This window comes from Passer domesticus, chromosome 21, assembly GCF_036417665.1.
Source record: "Passer domesticus isolate bPasDom1 chromosome 21, bPasDom1.hap1, whole genome shotgun sequence".
Classification (NCBI taxonomy): domain Eukaryota; kingdom Metazoa; phylum Chordata; class Aves; order Passeriformes; family Passeridae; genus Passer; species Passer domesticus.
This window is the reverse complement of record NC_087494.1, coordinates 4,341,472-4,356,307: the sequence shown is the minus strand read 5'-3', so window position 1 is coordinate 4,356,307 and position 14,836 is coordinate 4,341,472. Positions and strand designations below refer to the sequence as shown.

General features: G+C 47.4%; 1 protein-coding gene across 7 annotated transcripts in view; it reads left to right on the top strand.

The window, feature by feature from the left end:
- Positions 1-14,836, top strand: part of DOT1L (DOT1 like histone lysine methyltransferase) — a 72,771-nt gene that overhangs the window by 26,439 nt on the left and 31,496 nt on the right. For all 7 annotated transcript variants that reach the window (XM_064396697.1, XM_064396699.1, XM_064396694.1 and 4 more), the window contains exons 7-9: positions 2,220-2,282; positions 10,844-10,899; positions 13,562-13,641. In XM_064396697.1, the coding sequence (XP_064252767.1) occupies positions 2,220-2,282; positions 10,844-10,899; positions 13,562-13,641 (199 nt within the window). The remainder of the gene's footprint in view (positions 1-2,219; positions 2,283-10,843; positions 10,900-13,561; positions 13,642-14,836) is intronic.

Below are 14,836 nucleotides of genomic sequence, written 5' to 3'. Positions count from 1 at the left end.
AGGGTTGAAACCACCAGAATTCTTCCTGAGACCTGTGCTGGATGTCTGCTGTAGAACTGCTTAGGAGGCACCTTAGTGAGGAAAACCATAAAATGGCCTGAAGCTGAAAGAGGGGAGATTTAGATTGGAGTTTAGTAAGGAATGCTTGGCTGTGAGGGTGGCACTGGGTGCCCAGAGCAGCTGTGGCTGCCCCTGGATCCCTGGCAGTGCCCAAGGCCAGGCTGGACAGGGCTGGGAGCAGCCTGGGGTGGTGGAGATGTCCCATGGCAGTTAGAACTAAATCATATTTAAGGTCCCTTGCAGCCCAAACCATTCCATGATTGATAATGTTTAGTCAGGCTTCTTTAGTGTGGTTTCTTTACATTTCTAATTCTGTGCCAATGGGACACAGACAGATGATGAGTTCAGGGCAAGCCTGGGAGGCCACAAGCAAACAGGGAAGGTCAGTCATGGCTTACCACAAGAAGTTTGCTTCCTTCAGTAGCCTGAACAGAAACTGATCCCTCTGAATTGTCAAAACACAGATTTAGCCTGAACAAGCTAGAAAATTATCCCTCATGGCGGGAGGGAGTAAATAAAACTCCTTGATCCTTCTTTTCAGTGATGTGGGCAAAAATGCATAAACACAGTGGTGAGGACCTACAAATCCACTTTGTTTCCCCTTCCAGGACTGAGTGCAAGTTTGTACCTGGAGGGCTCTGCAGTCCCTCTGTGTGAACATCCTGGTTTTGATTTGGGGTATTTACAAGACCAGGAATCCTCTCTGTGTTTACCATTAAATTAGAGATCAGCTTTATAAGGAAAAGTGAAATTCTTTCTTTCACTAATGCCCCTTCCTGTCACTGTGCAAACACAAGGCTTTGGTGAAAACAGCAAACAAAAAAAAATGACCCACAAATGGAGAATTTGGGGTAATCACTGCTGAGGTACCTTTAGTCTTCCCTGAGATTACTGGGTGAACAAAATGTTCTGTGTTATTTCCCTGGTTAAATCCTGTCAAATTGAACAACCAAGGAGCTGCTGCAGTGTCAGAGTGTGTGGAGCTGCCTTGTGCCTCTGGTTAGGGCCCAGTTTTCCTCCAAATGTTTGTGGAAGAAATTGGGATGAGTTTCCAGTTAAACTGGCTGTGGCACCACATGTATGGGTACCATGATAATAGATGGATAATAAAATTTGGAAAGCTTCACCTAAAGAGGAAGAATGTTACAGATTTATTTTAGTGAAGTTGCCTTAATAAATTTAAATATAAGTTCCTACATAAAAATACTGAGGATTTTTGAGTTTTCCTGCTCAGCTTTTGAGTGCCTTTGAGCATGAAACATGCCTGCCCACACACAGAGTTTTGCTGAGCTGCTGATGGGGCAGCTGATCAACCATCAGCTTGAGCTGTCAGTGGGATCAGAATTTCTGCTGGGCTTCTCACACAGACTCACAGAGTAGTTGGTGTTGGAAGGGGCCTCTGGCAGGGTCACCTGGAGCAGGTGACACAGGAATGTGTTCAGGTGGCTTTGGAATGTGTCCAGGGAGGGTCACCTCCAAATTTGGCCCAAATCCTAAAGATCAGCTCAGGGCAGGCTGCTGGCAGGGTGGTGTGGGAGTGTGTGGGGCACGGAGCTGTCTGGATATGGGATTTTGTTTCTTTCTCCCTTCTTTGCACAGTAAAAACCAGCAGAGCCCTCCCTGCTCTGCAGCCCTGGTGTGTTTGGGTGCAGTTTGAAGCACTCCCAGTTGCCATGGGAAGCAGATTTGCTGCAGGATTCTCCCTGTTTGCTGCTGGGATGCTTTTCCTGCTGCTTTCTGCCTCCTCAGTGACCCCAGCAGACCTGGCTTTGTCCTGGTTGTCCCTTTGCTCCCTGGGCTTAGGCTGGGCTCACCCCCCTTCTCCTGGTGGGATTATGCACCACAATTTAAGGCTGGGCTATTTTTAGTGCTGGGCAGTGTAAGGGGTTTTCTTAGAGCATGGAACTTCCATGAAAAGGGGGGGTGAAAATGCCAGCTTTGCCTTGGCCCTAAGGAAGTGAGGGTTTGGTTTTTTAAGGAAACTGAACAGCAGGAGCTCTGTGTCTGCCTGTCCTTGGAATGTTAATGGCAAAAAACCTCCAACCAGACAGAATTCCTGGGGATCAGTGAGTGCTTCAGAGCTGTGTCTCCATGGCTGTGATGGAACTGGAAATGTAAGATGTCCTAATGGCTGGTTTTGGTTTTCTTCCCTCTTGCAGACGATGGACAGAGAGTTCAGAAAATGGATGAAATGGTATGGGAAGAAACATGCAGAATACACAGTGAGTGCCACTCAGCTGCAGATTGGGATCCACACCCACGTGCAGAGTTTGTAAAGTCCCCTCCAGCCCTTCCTCAGGCAGCTGAGGCACAGCAGCTCCCTGGGTCTTGTATTGATCCTGGGGATGGTGTTTCCAACAGATCCTCCCCGACCCTCTCTTTGTCTTGCCTGATGTGGGGCGTGGTGTTATTGGGAGCACTTCCAGGTCTTTCCAGAAACTCTTGGAAGATTTATTCTTCTAAAAAGTTGTTCTGACTGGGGCTGCCATGAGTCTTCTGTTTGTGTTAAATCCCCTTTCCCTTCCCTCTCTCCATGGATTGGGGTTTTTGCCAGGTATGGCAGCTTCTCCTTGGAGTTCTGAACTCTCCTGCTGGAAATAAAAGCTGAAGCTTTGGTTCTGTGGGCAAGGGAAGCTGTGGCCACCTGGGCCCAGTTCTGGAGGGGATGGGGTGGCAGGGGGGAGGTTCTGGGTGGCTGGAGATTGGAGCAGGAAGCTCCAGGAGCAGGTAACAGGCTGGGTGGTTCTCAGGGGAGGGTGGTTCTGGTTTGGAATAGGGTGCTCTGAAGGTGGAGCTGGAGCAGGAGGAGTAATTGGGTCATGATGGGGGATCTTCCTGCCTGGGGCAAGGATTGTGTTGAAATTTGATGTTTCTTTATGTCTGAGGATGTTTTGCCCTCCAAGGATGGTGTGAGGAATGTGCAAATCCATGCACTGTCCTGTCCATTCCTTCCCTTTTCCCTTTCTTCCCCTTTGTTTATAAGAAAATCTGCTCTCTGCTTAATCACTTCACAGTCAGAAAATGGATGTACAATAGGAACCCACTGGGAGTTTTGAAAACACATCTATTTCTGTTTCTGTCACTTTCCTGTGGTCAGGAAGAGCCTGGCTGGATCAGGGATATTCCCAAATATCCCAGGGAAGCTAGGTCACTGCTCAGAGGTTGCAGCTGGCCATGTGTCCTGCATCCAGGTGTGAGCAAGGAATGGGGAACTGCCTTTTTCTCCTTCCTTTCTCCTTCCTTTCTCCTTCCCTTCTCCTGTCTTTGCCATGTCCCTGGGATGCTGTGATCCATGTGGTTCCCAGCACTGTGGGATCAACTGGAGCTGACCAGCCTTTATTTCCAATTTTCTGTCTGCTGGGACCCTTGGTGCCCTCATCTTGCAGAGAAGCTGCTCCAGCTCTCCCTTGGGAAGCAGGCTGGGAAGGTGATGGTCCCACCTGCCCCTGGCAGCTCCCTCCTGCAATTCCTGTTCTGGACAGAGGGATTCCCTTCCAGGGATGCTGGGCCTGCTCTGCAGCAGGATTGATAATTCCTTCCTGCTGTGGAAGCACTGGGAGTGCTTTACTTTTCCTGAAGTGGCCATATGGCATTTTTCCATTGTGTCACCCAGCTGGCATGACTTGAAAGGAATTGTTCCTGAGGATGCTCTGCTTCTGGGCTGGGTAATTTAAGGAAGAGGAGAGGAACTTGGACTAAAATATTGGAAGCATATTGCTTGCCTTAGGCAGCATTTCCATATTGAGCATTCCAAGTGACAGAGTCTGGTGCTATATTGAAACAAAGCTATTTATTTTTGCCAGGTTCTTTGGCTTTTATAACTCTGTTTTCTGCTGTGTTTGGAGTAAAATTTCCCTGAATATACAATCTGAGGGTTTTTTTGGGAAGAGTTAAACACTTGCAGCACTCCTTGTCTGAAGGAAAGCTGGTTTCCTGTCACCTTGGATTGATGCTTTAACACAGATTTTGGTCTTTTACAGGAGGCACACGGGGCAGATTTTATTTAGTTTTTATTCATCAAACAGACTTTTGCCAGGCAGTTTATATTCTTTAGGAACTCCTTAGCAGCATCTGCTATAGGTGGCTGTTAAACACAGAGCAAACTTGCTCATGATGCAGCTGGAGGACACAGGAAGATACGGAATTGAAAGCCTGGCATTTTTGTCTTTCTGGAAAACAGCTTTGTTCCTGCAAAATGCTTTGTGAGGTCCCAATATTCCAAATGTTGGAGACAAAATAAGCACAAATTGAAATAATCTGTTATCAGCAGAGCTCAACTTGTGAATTTCACTCCAGTGTTAGAGGCAGTCATATGAAAAATCAGTGTTTGAGAAGATTCAAGTGCTGGCGGAGGGGAGGGCTTGGTGGGAGTTCAGTGGGAAGAATTTTGAATCCTACCTGTAGCTCTGGCTGAATTTTGTGGATGGTGTTTCCCTCTTGCTGTAAAAGTAAAATCTGTGGTGCATAAGGCAGCAATAAATCCTGGAGATGCCCTGCAGGGTCGTGCTGGGTTTTTAGGTTATTTTAAGAGCCAAGATCCCAGCACAGTTAGAGATTTCCAATTCAGATGGATTTTGGGTTCTCCCTGAAAAGTTGACTTTTGCAGAGTGTTCCATGCTTGTTTGGGTTTGTGCATCCCAACAGTTCCTTCTTACTTGGGAAATGATTATCTCTGTAGCTTTTCTCCATTTCCAGCCTTCCCACCTGATAGAATTTTGCTGAGAAATATTTCCTGTCCTTTTTGCCAGTTGCAGCAGTCCAAGAGACTCAGAACCTCATGATGCTTTTGTTACCTGCCCGAAATCCTCCCCACTGGAATTTTTTTTCAGCTTGCCATTAAAAGAAAGTTGCTAGGAACGTAAACAAAGAAAACCTCAGGACCCCAAAACTCTGCAATTAATGAAGTTGTGTTTGAGCTCCCTTGGAGAGAAGGGCAGTCACTGTCCCCTCACCAAATTGTTCTGCAGCCTTCAAATTAATCTTCTGGCCTTCCCCATGGGATTGTTCATGTTAGTGCTGGAAGTTCTGAGCTTGGCCATGAATTCTGGAGAGCAAGGCCCAGTGCCCACATTTAAAATAAACCCCAATTGTCCATGTGTATTTCCACTCTATTTTTCCCACAATTATATATCAAAAAACCCTCTTCAGCCATGTTTCCACACAAAATTGCAGTCTCATTTGTTCTGTAGCCACTTGGTGATAAAAGCACATGAAACTTCCCCAGCTGCAGGTGACAAAGTGTCCTGGGGATGTTGGATGCCCAGGGCTGGAGAGGGGGAAGATCCATGTGGGACATGAGAGGAGTGGGAGGGGTTTGCTCCTCATGCTTTGCCTTGGGAGGCTCCTGATCTCCTGCTGGTCTCTCTTGTTGGTCACTGAGTCTCATAATCCTCTTAAATGAATATTTACATGCCCTGCTCTTTGGGAATGTGCAATTCCTGCTCATTTAGGCAAAATGGGATTCTTTGCTGCTCTGCTCTCCTGCATCCCAAGGGGAGGATCCTCCTCCTCTAGAGCTTTTCATCATCATCTGCTTCAGCTTTTTGGACTAGAATGTCCCACTTCCACCACATGTCCCTTTGTTCCAACTCTTTTTATCTTCTTTTTCTTCCCATGGATCTGAGAAGTTTCCAAGATTAACTTTACCTCATTCTTTCCAAGTAAACTTGTCTGAAGGAAGCAGGAGACTTTGGGAAGGTCATTAGGCCCGGCTAATTAGTGAGTCTTTCTTGGGGAATTCCTGCATATTTGCAGACATCCAATTAAAACCCTGCATGACAATTAAGAGGCAGATGGGTTTTCATGGTTTCTGACTGTAAATATCCTCATGTGGCCTCAGAATCAGAGCCATCTCAGGTATCTGGGGCAGGAGGCTGAGATTGCTGAGTAGCACAAAGTTCTTCTGTTCCTGGGCTCCTCTTGGAGAAAGTTTTTGGTGGTTTTTTGGTTTTTGTTGAGTTCTCAGTGCCCGTGACCTGTTGCTGCCTTTTCCTGAGTGAAGAAAACACAGAGCAGACGTGCTGGAGGACACAGGAAGATGTGGAATGGAAAGCCCAGCATCTTTGTCTTTCTGAAAACTTTGTCCCTGCAAAATGCTTCATGAAGTCCCAAAATTCCAAATGTTAGAGACAAAATAAGCACAACTTGAAGGATCCCAGGCTGAGCTCAGAGCAGTTGGGAGTTGGTGCAGTCCCATGTTGGACTCTGGTGAGAACCAGGCTTAGTTTTGTGTTTATTTACTCAGGGTTGTTATAACAGAATTCCTGCCCTGCTCCAGAAAAGCTTCTTTAGGAGGTGGCAGTGAGTATCAAACTCAGCATTCCTGAAGGTGGGATTTGGGCTGGATGGATGCCACTGTCTGCTCCCAGGAAACCCCAGGAGTTTCTGGTGGCTGCAGGTGGTGCCCTAAGGATCAGGAGTGACTTTTGGCATCAGTGCTAAGTTTGGGGTGCTTTTCTGCCTGCTTCATTTAATATTTCTCCTGCTCTGAGCAGAAGCAGGGAGCTGTGTGGGAGTTCCAGTGCCCAGGAGCTGCTTTGTGGTGCTGATTGACATCACCTGCCCCTGGAAACCTCCTGCTCTAGGAGCTGCTCTCAGGGCAGGATGAGCCAGCTGTTTGCTCCTGGTATTTTTGACCTCCCAATTTCAGCAGGAAATTTGCTGTTTTGGCATTTGAAAATCCCTCCAAACGTCCCCTGTGGCTTTGAAATGATGCCACATTTTGGAGGTTTGGATTCGTGCCTCTGGTTATTTTTGAAAAGAACAAGGACCTAAAAATAACCATGTGTACTTTTCCAGGCAGAAATGCTGGGTTTTTGGGAGCCAAGTGTTTGCACGGAGGCGGCTGCAGTGAGGCTTTGTGAATTTATGGCTCCAGCAGCTGAGAGCCTCCCTGGCCAGCCCTGGGCTGAGAACCCAGCCCTCCTCCTCAGCACAGGGGCCTGACCTTCCCAAATTCCTGCTCTGCTCTTACTTGGGAAATGATTATCTCTGTAGCTTTTCACCATCTCCAGCCTTCCCATCTGATAGAATTTTGCTGAAAAATATTTTCTGTCCTTTTTGCTTACTGCAGCAGTCCAAGGGACGCAGAACCTCATGATGCTTTTGTGTTTTGAGAAGAATCAAGTGCTAGAGGAGGGGAAGGTTTGGTGGGAGTTCAGTGGGAAGAATTTTGAATCCTGCCTGTAGCTCTGGCTGAATTTTGTGGATGGTGTTTCCCTCTTGCTGTAAAAGTAAAATCTGAGGTGCATAAGGCAGCAATAAATCCTGGAGATGCCCTGCAGGGTCATGCTGGGTTTTTAGGTTATTTTAAGAGCCAAGATCCCAGCACAGTTAGAGATTTCCAATTCAGATGGATTTTGGGTTCTCCCTGAAAAGTTGACTTTTGCAGAGTCTTTCATGCTTGTTTGGGTTTGTGCATCCCAACAGTTCCTTCTTACTTGGGAAATGATTATCTCTGTAGCCTTTCACCATCTCCAACCTTCCCACCTGATAGAATTTTGCTGAGAAATATTTCCTGTCCTTTTTGCCAGTTGCAGCAGTCCAAGAGACTCAGAACCTCATGATGCTTTTGTTACCTGCCCCAAATCCTCCCCACTGGAATTTTTTTTCAGCTTGCCATTAAAAGCAAGTTGCTAGGAGCGTAAACAAAGAAAACCCCAGGAGCCCCAAAACTCTGCAATTAATGAAGTTGTGTTTGAGCTCCCTTGGAGAGAAGGGCAGTCACTGTCCCCTCACCAAATTGTTCTGCAGCCTTCAAATTAATCCTCTGGCCTTCTCCATGGGATTGTTCTTGTTAGTGCTGGAAGTTCTGAGCTTGGCCATGAATTCTGGAGAGCAAGGCCCAGTGCCCACATTTAAAATAAACCCCAATTGTCCATGTGTATTTCCACTGTACTTTCCAGACTTTTCCACAATTATATATCAAAAAACCCTCTTCAGCCATGTTTCCACACACAATTGCAGTCTCATTTGTTCTGTAGTCACTTGAACTCACACTCTCTGTGTACCTCTGGTTGCCTCCCCCAGGCTGGGACCTGCTGCTTTCCATCCAGTTGCAGGAAAAGTTACAGGAATCAGATGCTGCTGAGTGTATTCCTGCAGTGGCTGTTTGAAAAACCTGAATAAAAACCTGGCCTGGCTTCTAAATTTAGAAGCAATGCAGGCAGCAGCTCTGGAGGCGATTTCTCTGAGCTAATTATCCTGTTAGATAAAGCATCTCCTGCATTGTCTAATCAGATGAAAATATCTGTGTTACAGATGGTCCCTTCCATTCATTATTCACTAAGGAGATTAAGTTTCTGAGAGAGAGGAGGAGCAGGGTGAGGGAGGGGACAGTGCAGGAAGAGATTGAGTGTGGCCCTGTGGCTGTCACCGTGTGGATGTGTCCCTTCTCCCTGAGTCACCAGCATGGACCAGTTCTGCTGCTTCAGCAGGCTGGACTTTCCTTAACCAGCTGGATTTTCCTTCCCAGTTCTTGTTTCACTCTCAAAACTACTACAAAGCACCAAACTGAGTGGGATTTTAGGGGGATTTTTTGGGATTCTCTCTGTCAGTTGATAGGTAGAGTTCCTTTCCTTCCTTTAGGGCATCATTTATTGATCAGTGCCCCAGCACAGTGGGTAAGGAGCTGGTTACAGGGTCAGGCAGCTCAGTCCCTGCTGCAGGGGAGCATCCAGGAATCACTGCCTTGCTTCCAGAAGGAAAAAACAACCCATTTTCTCCCAGTCACAGTTGCTCATCTGATTATTTCTGTACTCCAATGTTTTCCCTAGTGAAGTTCTTCCCTTGACTCTTGGCTAAGCATGAGCTGGGGAAGCAGTGCCACACAAAAATAGATGTGTTTAGTCTGGGTTGTGCTTCATTTGAATTGTTAAATGGCTCTGGCTTGCAAAGTGTTCATCCTCCATGTGTGATATCAGGTTAAAACCTGGAGATTTTGGTTGTAAGTGCTCTCACCACGCAGACAGGGCAAACACAAGCGAGGCCTAACAGCCACATAGGTTGGATTTCAAGACCTTTTATGAAGTTAAGCATTTCAAAATTGTTTCATGTTACTCTGCTTCTCTGTTCTTTTGCAGACTGTGACGTTTGTGGTTCCTGGTTTTCCCAATGTTTTTATTTCCCTGTTAGTGTAGGAAAACCCTGTGGAGACTTTAGAAACTGGTGGTGTGGAGGATGCCATCGGGAAGCTGACTTGCAAAAGTTGTTAGAAAATAAACACAGTTGCCTGTCATGTGGGTTTTCTTTGACTTTGTCTTGGTTACTCAGCCATGGAGCTGTTCACTACAAGAATAGATAAGGCTGAGACAAAATTATCTCAAAGCCAATCCAGAAGTGGTGTCCACATGTAGGCATCCAGAAAAAAAAAATCTTTCCTTAGATGAGAAAAACTCTTCTTAGAACTTCTTTGGTTTAGATTCTGACAGTACCCAGCAAGATGTCCTTGGGTTGGATCTTTGAGTTCAGCTTCCAGCTCATCCTTTGGTTTTATTACAGCAGGGATGTCCAAGGTGCTTCCCCTACCAGCAGGTGGGAGATCACAGGTAGCAGTTCTGGTTTAACTCTGATTTCAGCCCAGCTGGTGGAACAGGTACTTCTGAATAACTTCAGCTAATCGTACCTGCTCTCTTCAGTTTCTAGCACTTCAGGCTCTTGACAAAGTTCTTGATCTCTTGCCTGGGAACCTTGGATGTCCACTTTTCTCAGCCCTCTTGTGTAGCAGCAGGAGGTTTTGGTGGTTTTCCCCTTCCTTTCCTCCTGGAAGCAGCCCCATTCCTGTTGGCACCTGTGGCTTTGTCCTTCACAGTGCCTCAGGCAGGTTTGTCACCCTCTGTGTCCCTGCCTGGCACCAGGAACTCCCTTTGGATGTTCCCAGCCCTGAGGGATGGAAGTTGTTCCAGTGTCTGCACTGCAGTGCTGGCACTTTGGAGTTGTCACTAATGAGAATTAGTGCTGCCATGTGAAATCCTCACTCCTTCCCAGACAGAGAAATCGGTGCAGGAAAAGGATCCTCAGCAGCTGCTTTGATGTTCCTGAGGTTCTGGCACAAACCATTATCTTCAAAGGGTGTCATCAGCATTAATTAGAGACTTGCACTTTATTTTTTCTCTCCTCCTCTTACCTTCCTCCCCCAGCCCTCCTCCTGCCTGGCTGTGGCCCATGGGCTCCTCTCTCATTTCCAGAACACGACTGAGGAAACATCAGTCTGTGCCAGAGCTCTGTGCTCGCCTGGGGCTGGATGTGGAGTCACCAGAAAGGTGCTCCACAACCACTGAAGTCAGAACTGTACTGATTTTCAAACAAGGCCTTTATGTTACTTCATTTCCAACTTGAACGTGTTAGAAGTGCTCAGGGTTTATATTTAGCAGCACAAAAATCAGATTGTTGTTTGTGCAGTGCAGCAAGAGCCTGAATTGGGAGCCAGGGCTGCCAGCAGGAGCTGCTCTCAGTCCATGCTCAGCTCCCCGTGCTGAGGGGGCTCACCAGCCCTGGGGCCCTCAGGAGGCATTTGCTGATCAGTTTTACAGTGAGTGCCAGCACTTCTGGCTTCTCCATGGAGCAGAACCCTTCCCAAGCAGGAGAGGGGCCGAGGGTGGGAGCAGGGAGGGAGAAACCTCAGGGTCAGCTTTTCCTGCTCCACCTCTAAGCTTTCCAAAAGGTTTCACTTGTGCCTGGTTGTTGTGGGGTCAGGGAGCTGGTGCAGCCTGTTTGTGCCTCTCTGGAGGGAGCAGGAGGGAGCCCTGTTAACCCCTCTGTATTTCTGTTTTTGTCTTGTTTTCAGCTGGAAAGAGGTGACTTCCTCTCAGAAGAATGGAGGGAGAGGATTGCAAACACAAGGTACAGTGCAGCACTTGAATGCTGCTTTCTGAGCTGGATATTTGGGAGTTTGTATAATGGAAATTGGGAGGCTGGCCAGCTTTTTATATAGAATTTCCATAGCAAATACCCAAAGTCTATCTGCCAACTCTTACACTGGCCTCTTTAGATCCTGTTTTCTGACTAGAAGAATGGCTTGGAGTGCACGTCCCATGATATTCCATACAAGGGTGTATCCAAGATAAATTCTGCTTATGAGAGGAGCACAAACCTCCATTTGTTTTGCATATCCCTATAGTTCATGTCAGGGATTCTGGCAAAACACTCCTTCTCTTGGCTATTGGGGCACACAGGCTCACTTTCCCTCTAATAAAAAGGAAAAGACCCAAGTGAGTTTGTTTCAACTTAAATTGGAAGTTCATTTAAACTAATTGTCTTGAAGATTTATTTATGTGGAGAACTAAATGCAGAGGGTTGGGCTCCTTTCTGAGGGAGCAGAAAGGGAGTAAATTTGTTAAAAGCAATAAAAGTCGTCTGTATTTTTAAAGCTTTACATTCTTTCAGCCTTATGAGTAGAAAAAAACCTCTTTATTTTTATATGACCTTCTGGGCCACCCTGTTATGTGGGGGAATGGGAGGCAGTTGTCAAAGAGAGCTCTGAAAGCCTTCAGAGTTGTGGCAATTTCTGGATTGCTCCCAAAGCTCTGGTTGTGAGAGCCTGGAGCAGGCGTCTGCCAGGCTGGTGACTCCAGCAGGATTCTGCCCCTCACTTTCTTCTGGAGGTGCCTTTTAATTTGTGGACAGACTTGTCCCAGCCTTGCAGCACACTTGGGTTTGGCTTTGTTGCTTGTTATTCCAAGTGCACAATCTTCTGCTGCCCGGGCAACTTTCCTCGGAATTAATTTAAATTTTTTAGAGAAATTTTTTGGCTGCAGGAGCTCTGGCTGCACCCAGAAGTGCTGGGAGATGTTTGGTTTGTGTGGCACGGCACTCACTGTGTGTCTCAGTGCTGTTCCACCTCATTCTGGTGCAGGATCAGGGAATTCTGGAATGCTTTGGGTTGGAAGGGACCTTAAATTCCATCCAGTGCCACCTCTGCCATGGGCAGGGACAGCTTCCTGTACCTCAGGCTCTCTTCAGTCTGGCCTTGGACACTTCCAGAGATGGAGCTGCTACCAGACATGGTTCCCTGTGTGTTCCAGGGGATCCCTGTTCCTGTGGCTTGGCAAAACCTCCTGGAAGGAGGGCTGAGCCCAAGGGGATTCGGGCTTCCTGTGCCCTGCACGCACACACAGAATGCTGTGCCAGAGTGAACACTATAAAAACACATCTGCAGGCTCTGGCTTCTTCCCTTCCTCTCCTGGATAATTTCTGCTCCCATTAATATGTTTGGCTCTTTTGCAAGGCCTTTTTTTTTTTTTTGGCACATGGGAAGGAGGAGGAAGAAACCCCTGCTAGCTTTACTTGCCAGGCAGGGTTTCCCAAATTTCCAAGAGCAAGGCGTAGCAAGAATAACTTTTCTTTTCCCTTGGTGCATAAACATTTTTTTCATTCGTGGTTTTTAATAGCTTTGAGTGCTGCTCTTAAACTCCCTGTGTCCTTGTTGAACATGTTTATGTGTGGAGGCACTGGGAAGGGAGTTTTCCTGCAAAGAAATCAGCTCTTCATGTGGGAACAATAGGCCAGGAGAGCTTTTACACTTCACAGAATCCTGCAGTATCCTGAGCTGGGAGGGACCCCCAGGGTCCCTGCCCAGCCACCCCAACAGCCCCACCCTGAGCAGCCCTGAGAGCTCCTGGAGCTCTGGCAGCCTTGGGACCATTCCCTGGGCAGCCTGGGCAGTGCCAGCACCCTCGGGGGCAAGAACCTTGCCCTGAGCTCCATGCCAAACCCTGCATGTTCATTCACCAGGGAGCTCAACCACTGCCAAGAGGTGTTGAGGATTCTTGTTACAGCCTGGGCACCAAATGGGCACCAGTGACAATCAGGCCAGGCTGATTAGACCTTTAAACTAATTAGACCGTTTCTAATCTGTGGCATGTTCTGTTGCTTTCCCAAGCCCTTTTATCATTACTGGGATTCTACCTCTGTGCAGATTTCTTTGTTTCCATATGATTGGTTTTTTTTCCAGGAACAACCCCTTCCCTCATTGAATTTCTTAACCCAGAAGCAAAGATGTAACTGCTCTGTTGTGGGTGGGGCTGAAGTGCTGGGGTTAGGACAGGGGAAATGTGCTAAGATGTCACTGTCTTCTGGCATTTTGGGGAATTTGGAGCTGGAAGAGAAACAGAGTGCCCAGAGCAGCTGTGGTTGCCCCAGATGCCTGGAAATGCCCAAGGCCAGGCTGGACACGGCTTTGAGCAGCCTGAGACTGTGGGAGGGGTCCCTGACATAGCAGGGGTGGCACTGGATAGGCTTTAAGGTCCCTTCCAACCCAGTTTTATCATTCTAAAATACATTTTGATATTTTGCTTTAAGATTTTAAGTCCCTACCAAGAAGCAGCAGGATGAAGAGCTGAGTGTTGCTCTCCATGTTTTGGGTGACAGGAGCTGTAGAGTTGGGGACAAGCAGGTTTGTCCAAGGCAGGAGTGGCTGGGAGGGCTCCAATGGCTGTGGTGTGACTGGGGGTCCTTGTGGGTTGTTCCTGGCTCCCTGATCTTTACCTGGATCATTGTTTTGCAGTGTTATTTTTGTGAATAATTTTGCCTTCGGGCCTGAGGTGGATCACCAGTTGAAGGAGCGCTTTGCGAACATGAAGGAAGGTAAATCCAACTGGAAATGTTTTCTCCCTTCTTTCCTGATTCCTGTGGGAGCTGGGGTGGGAGGGGGGCTCAGTTCCAGCTGGCAAAGCCAGGCCTTGGGGTTTGTTCTGTGCCTTGGGGCAAAGTGTCCTTACCACAGTGGGATTTCTACCCCTTTGTGTCTGCCCACACTCCCCTGGCTCCTTGGAGCATCCCCTCTGCTGGGAAAACTCTGGGGCAGGGTTGGGGTGGGAGCAGCTGCTGGTCCATCCTTCCCTCATTTGGGAGCCCACAAAACACCCAACAGCCAAGGCCAAACTTCCTGGATCCCTGGCACTGCCCAAGGCCAGGCTGGACAGGGCTGGGAGCAGCTTTGGATAGTGGCAGGTGTCCCTGCCATGGCAGGGGTGGCACTGGGTGAGCTTTAAAGTCCTTCCAATCCAACCTATTCCATGATTCTTGGCTGCACAGGCACAGCTTTGGGAGGCCAATCTGTAATTCCATACAGAATTCACTTCTCCTGTTGTTGGCTCATTTAGAGCTGGGTGTTAACTCCTGGTTTTGGAAATGCTCCAAACCTGTGGGGAGGTGACACTTGGGGACAGGGTTTGGTGGGATGCACTTTGATGGTTGGACTTGATGATCTTAAAGGTCTTTTCCAACCTTAATGGTTGCACAATTCCATAAAAACTGGGCCAGTGTCACTGGGTGCTCCTGAGAAGCCACACTGCAGCCTGGGGACACCCCCAAACCCCACAATGGCCTCTCCATTGCCCTGAGTGTCTTTCCTTTGCTCTTAACCACTGGGAAAAGTAACAATTTTCCTTGGTTGTGGCAGAAATGACAGAAATAACAATTTCTGAAAAGAAAAATATGTGGTGTGAACAAAGCAGCTGTGGCTTCCCATGGCACAGCTTTGTGCTGAAATAAATAATGTGACTTTTGGGCTCTGCTGCAAACCATAAAACCCCCAAACTTAAGCTGTTTTCTTTAATTTAACTGGATTGTTTTTTAGTTTTCAAACTTGTTTAATGGTGGCTTGAGAGCAGTGGGAAGGTGGAGATATTTCAAGAACCCTTTACAATGATGAAACCTGATTTCTCTTCCCAAGAGTGTGCTTCAGGCTCTGCTGAATGACCCCAAATACCCATGAAATGGAGATTAGTGGCCTCTAAATTAAAGGGCTTTGGGGGCTTGTGTATAAAAGATCCCACGT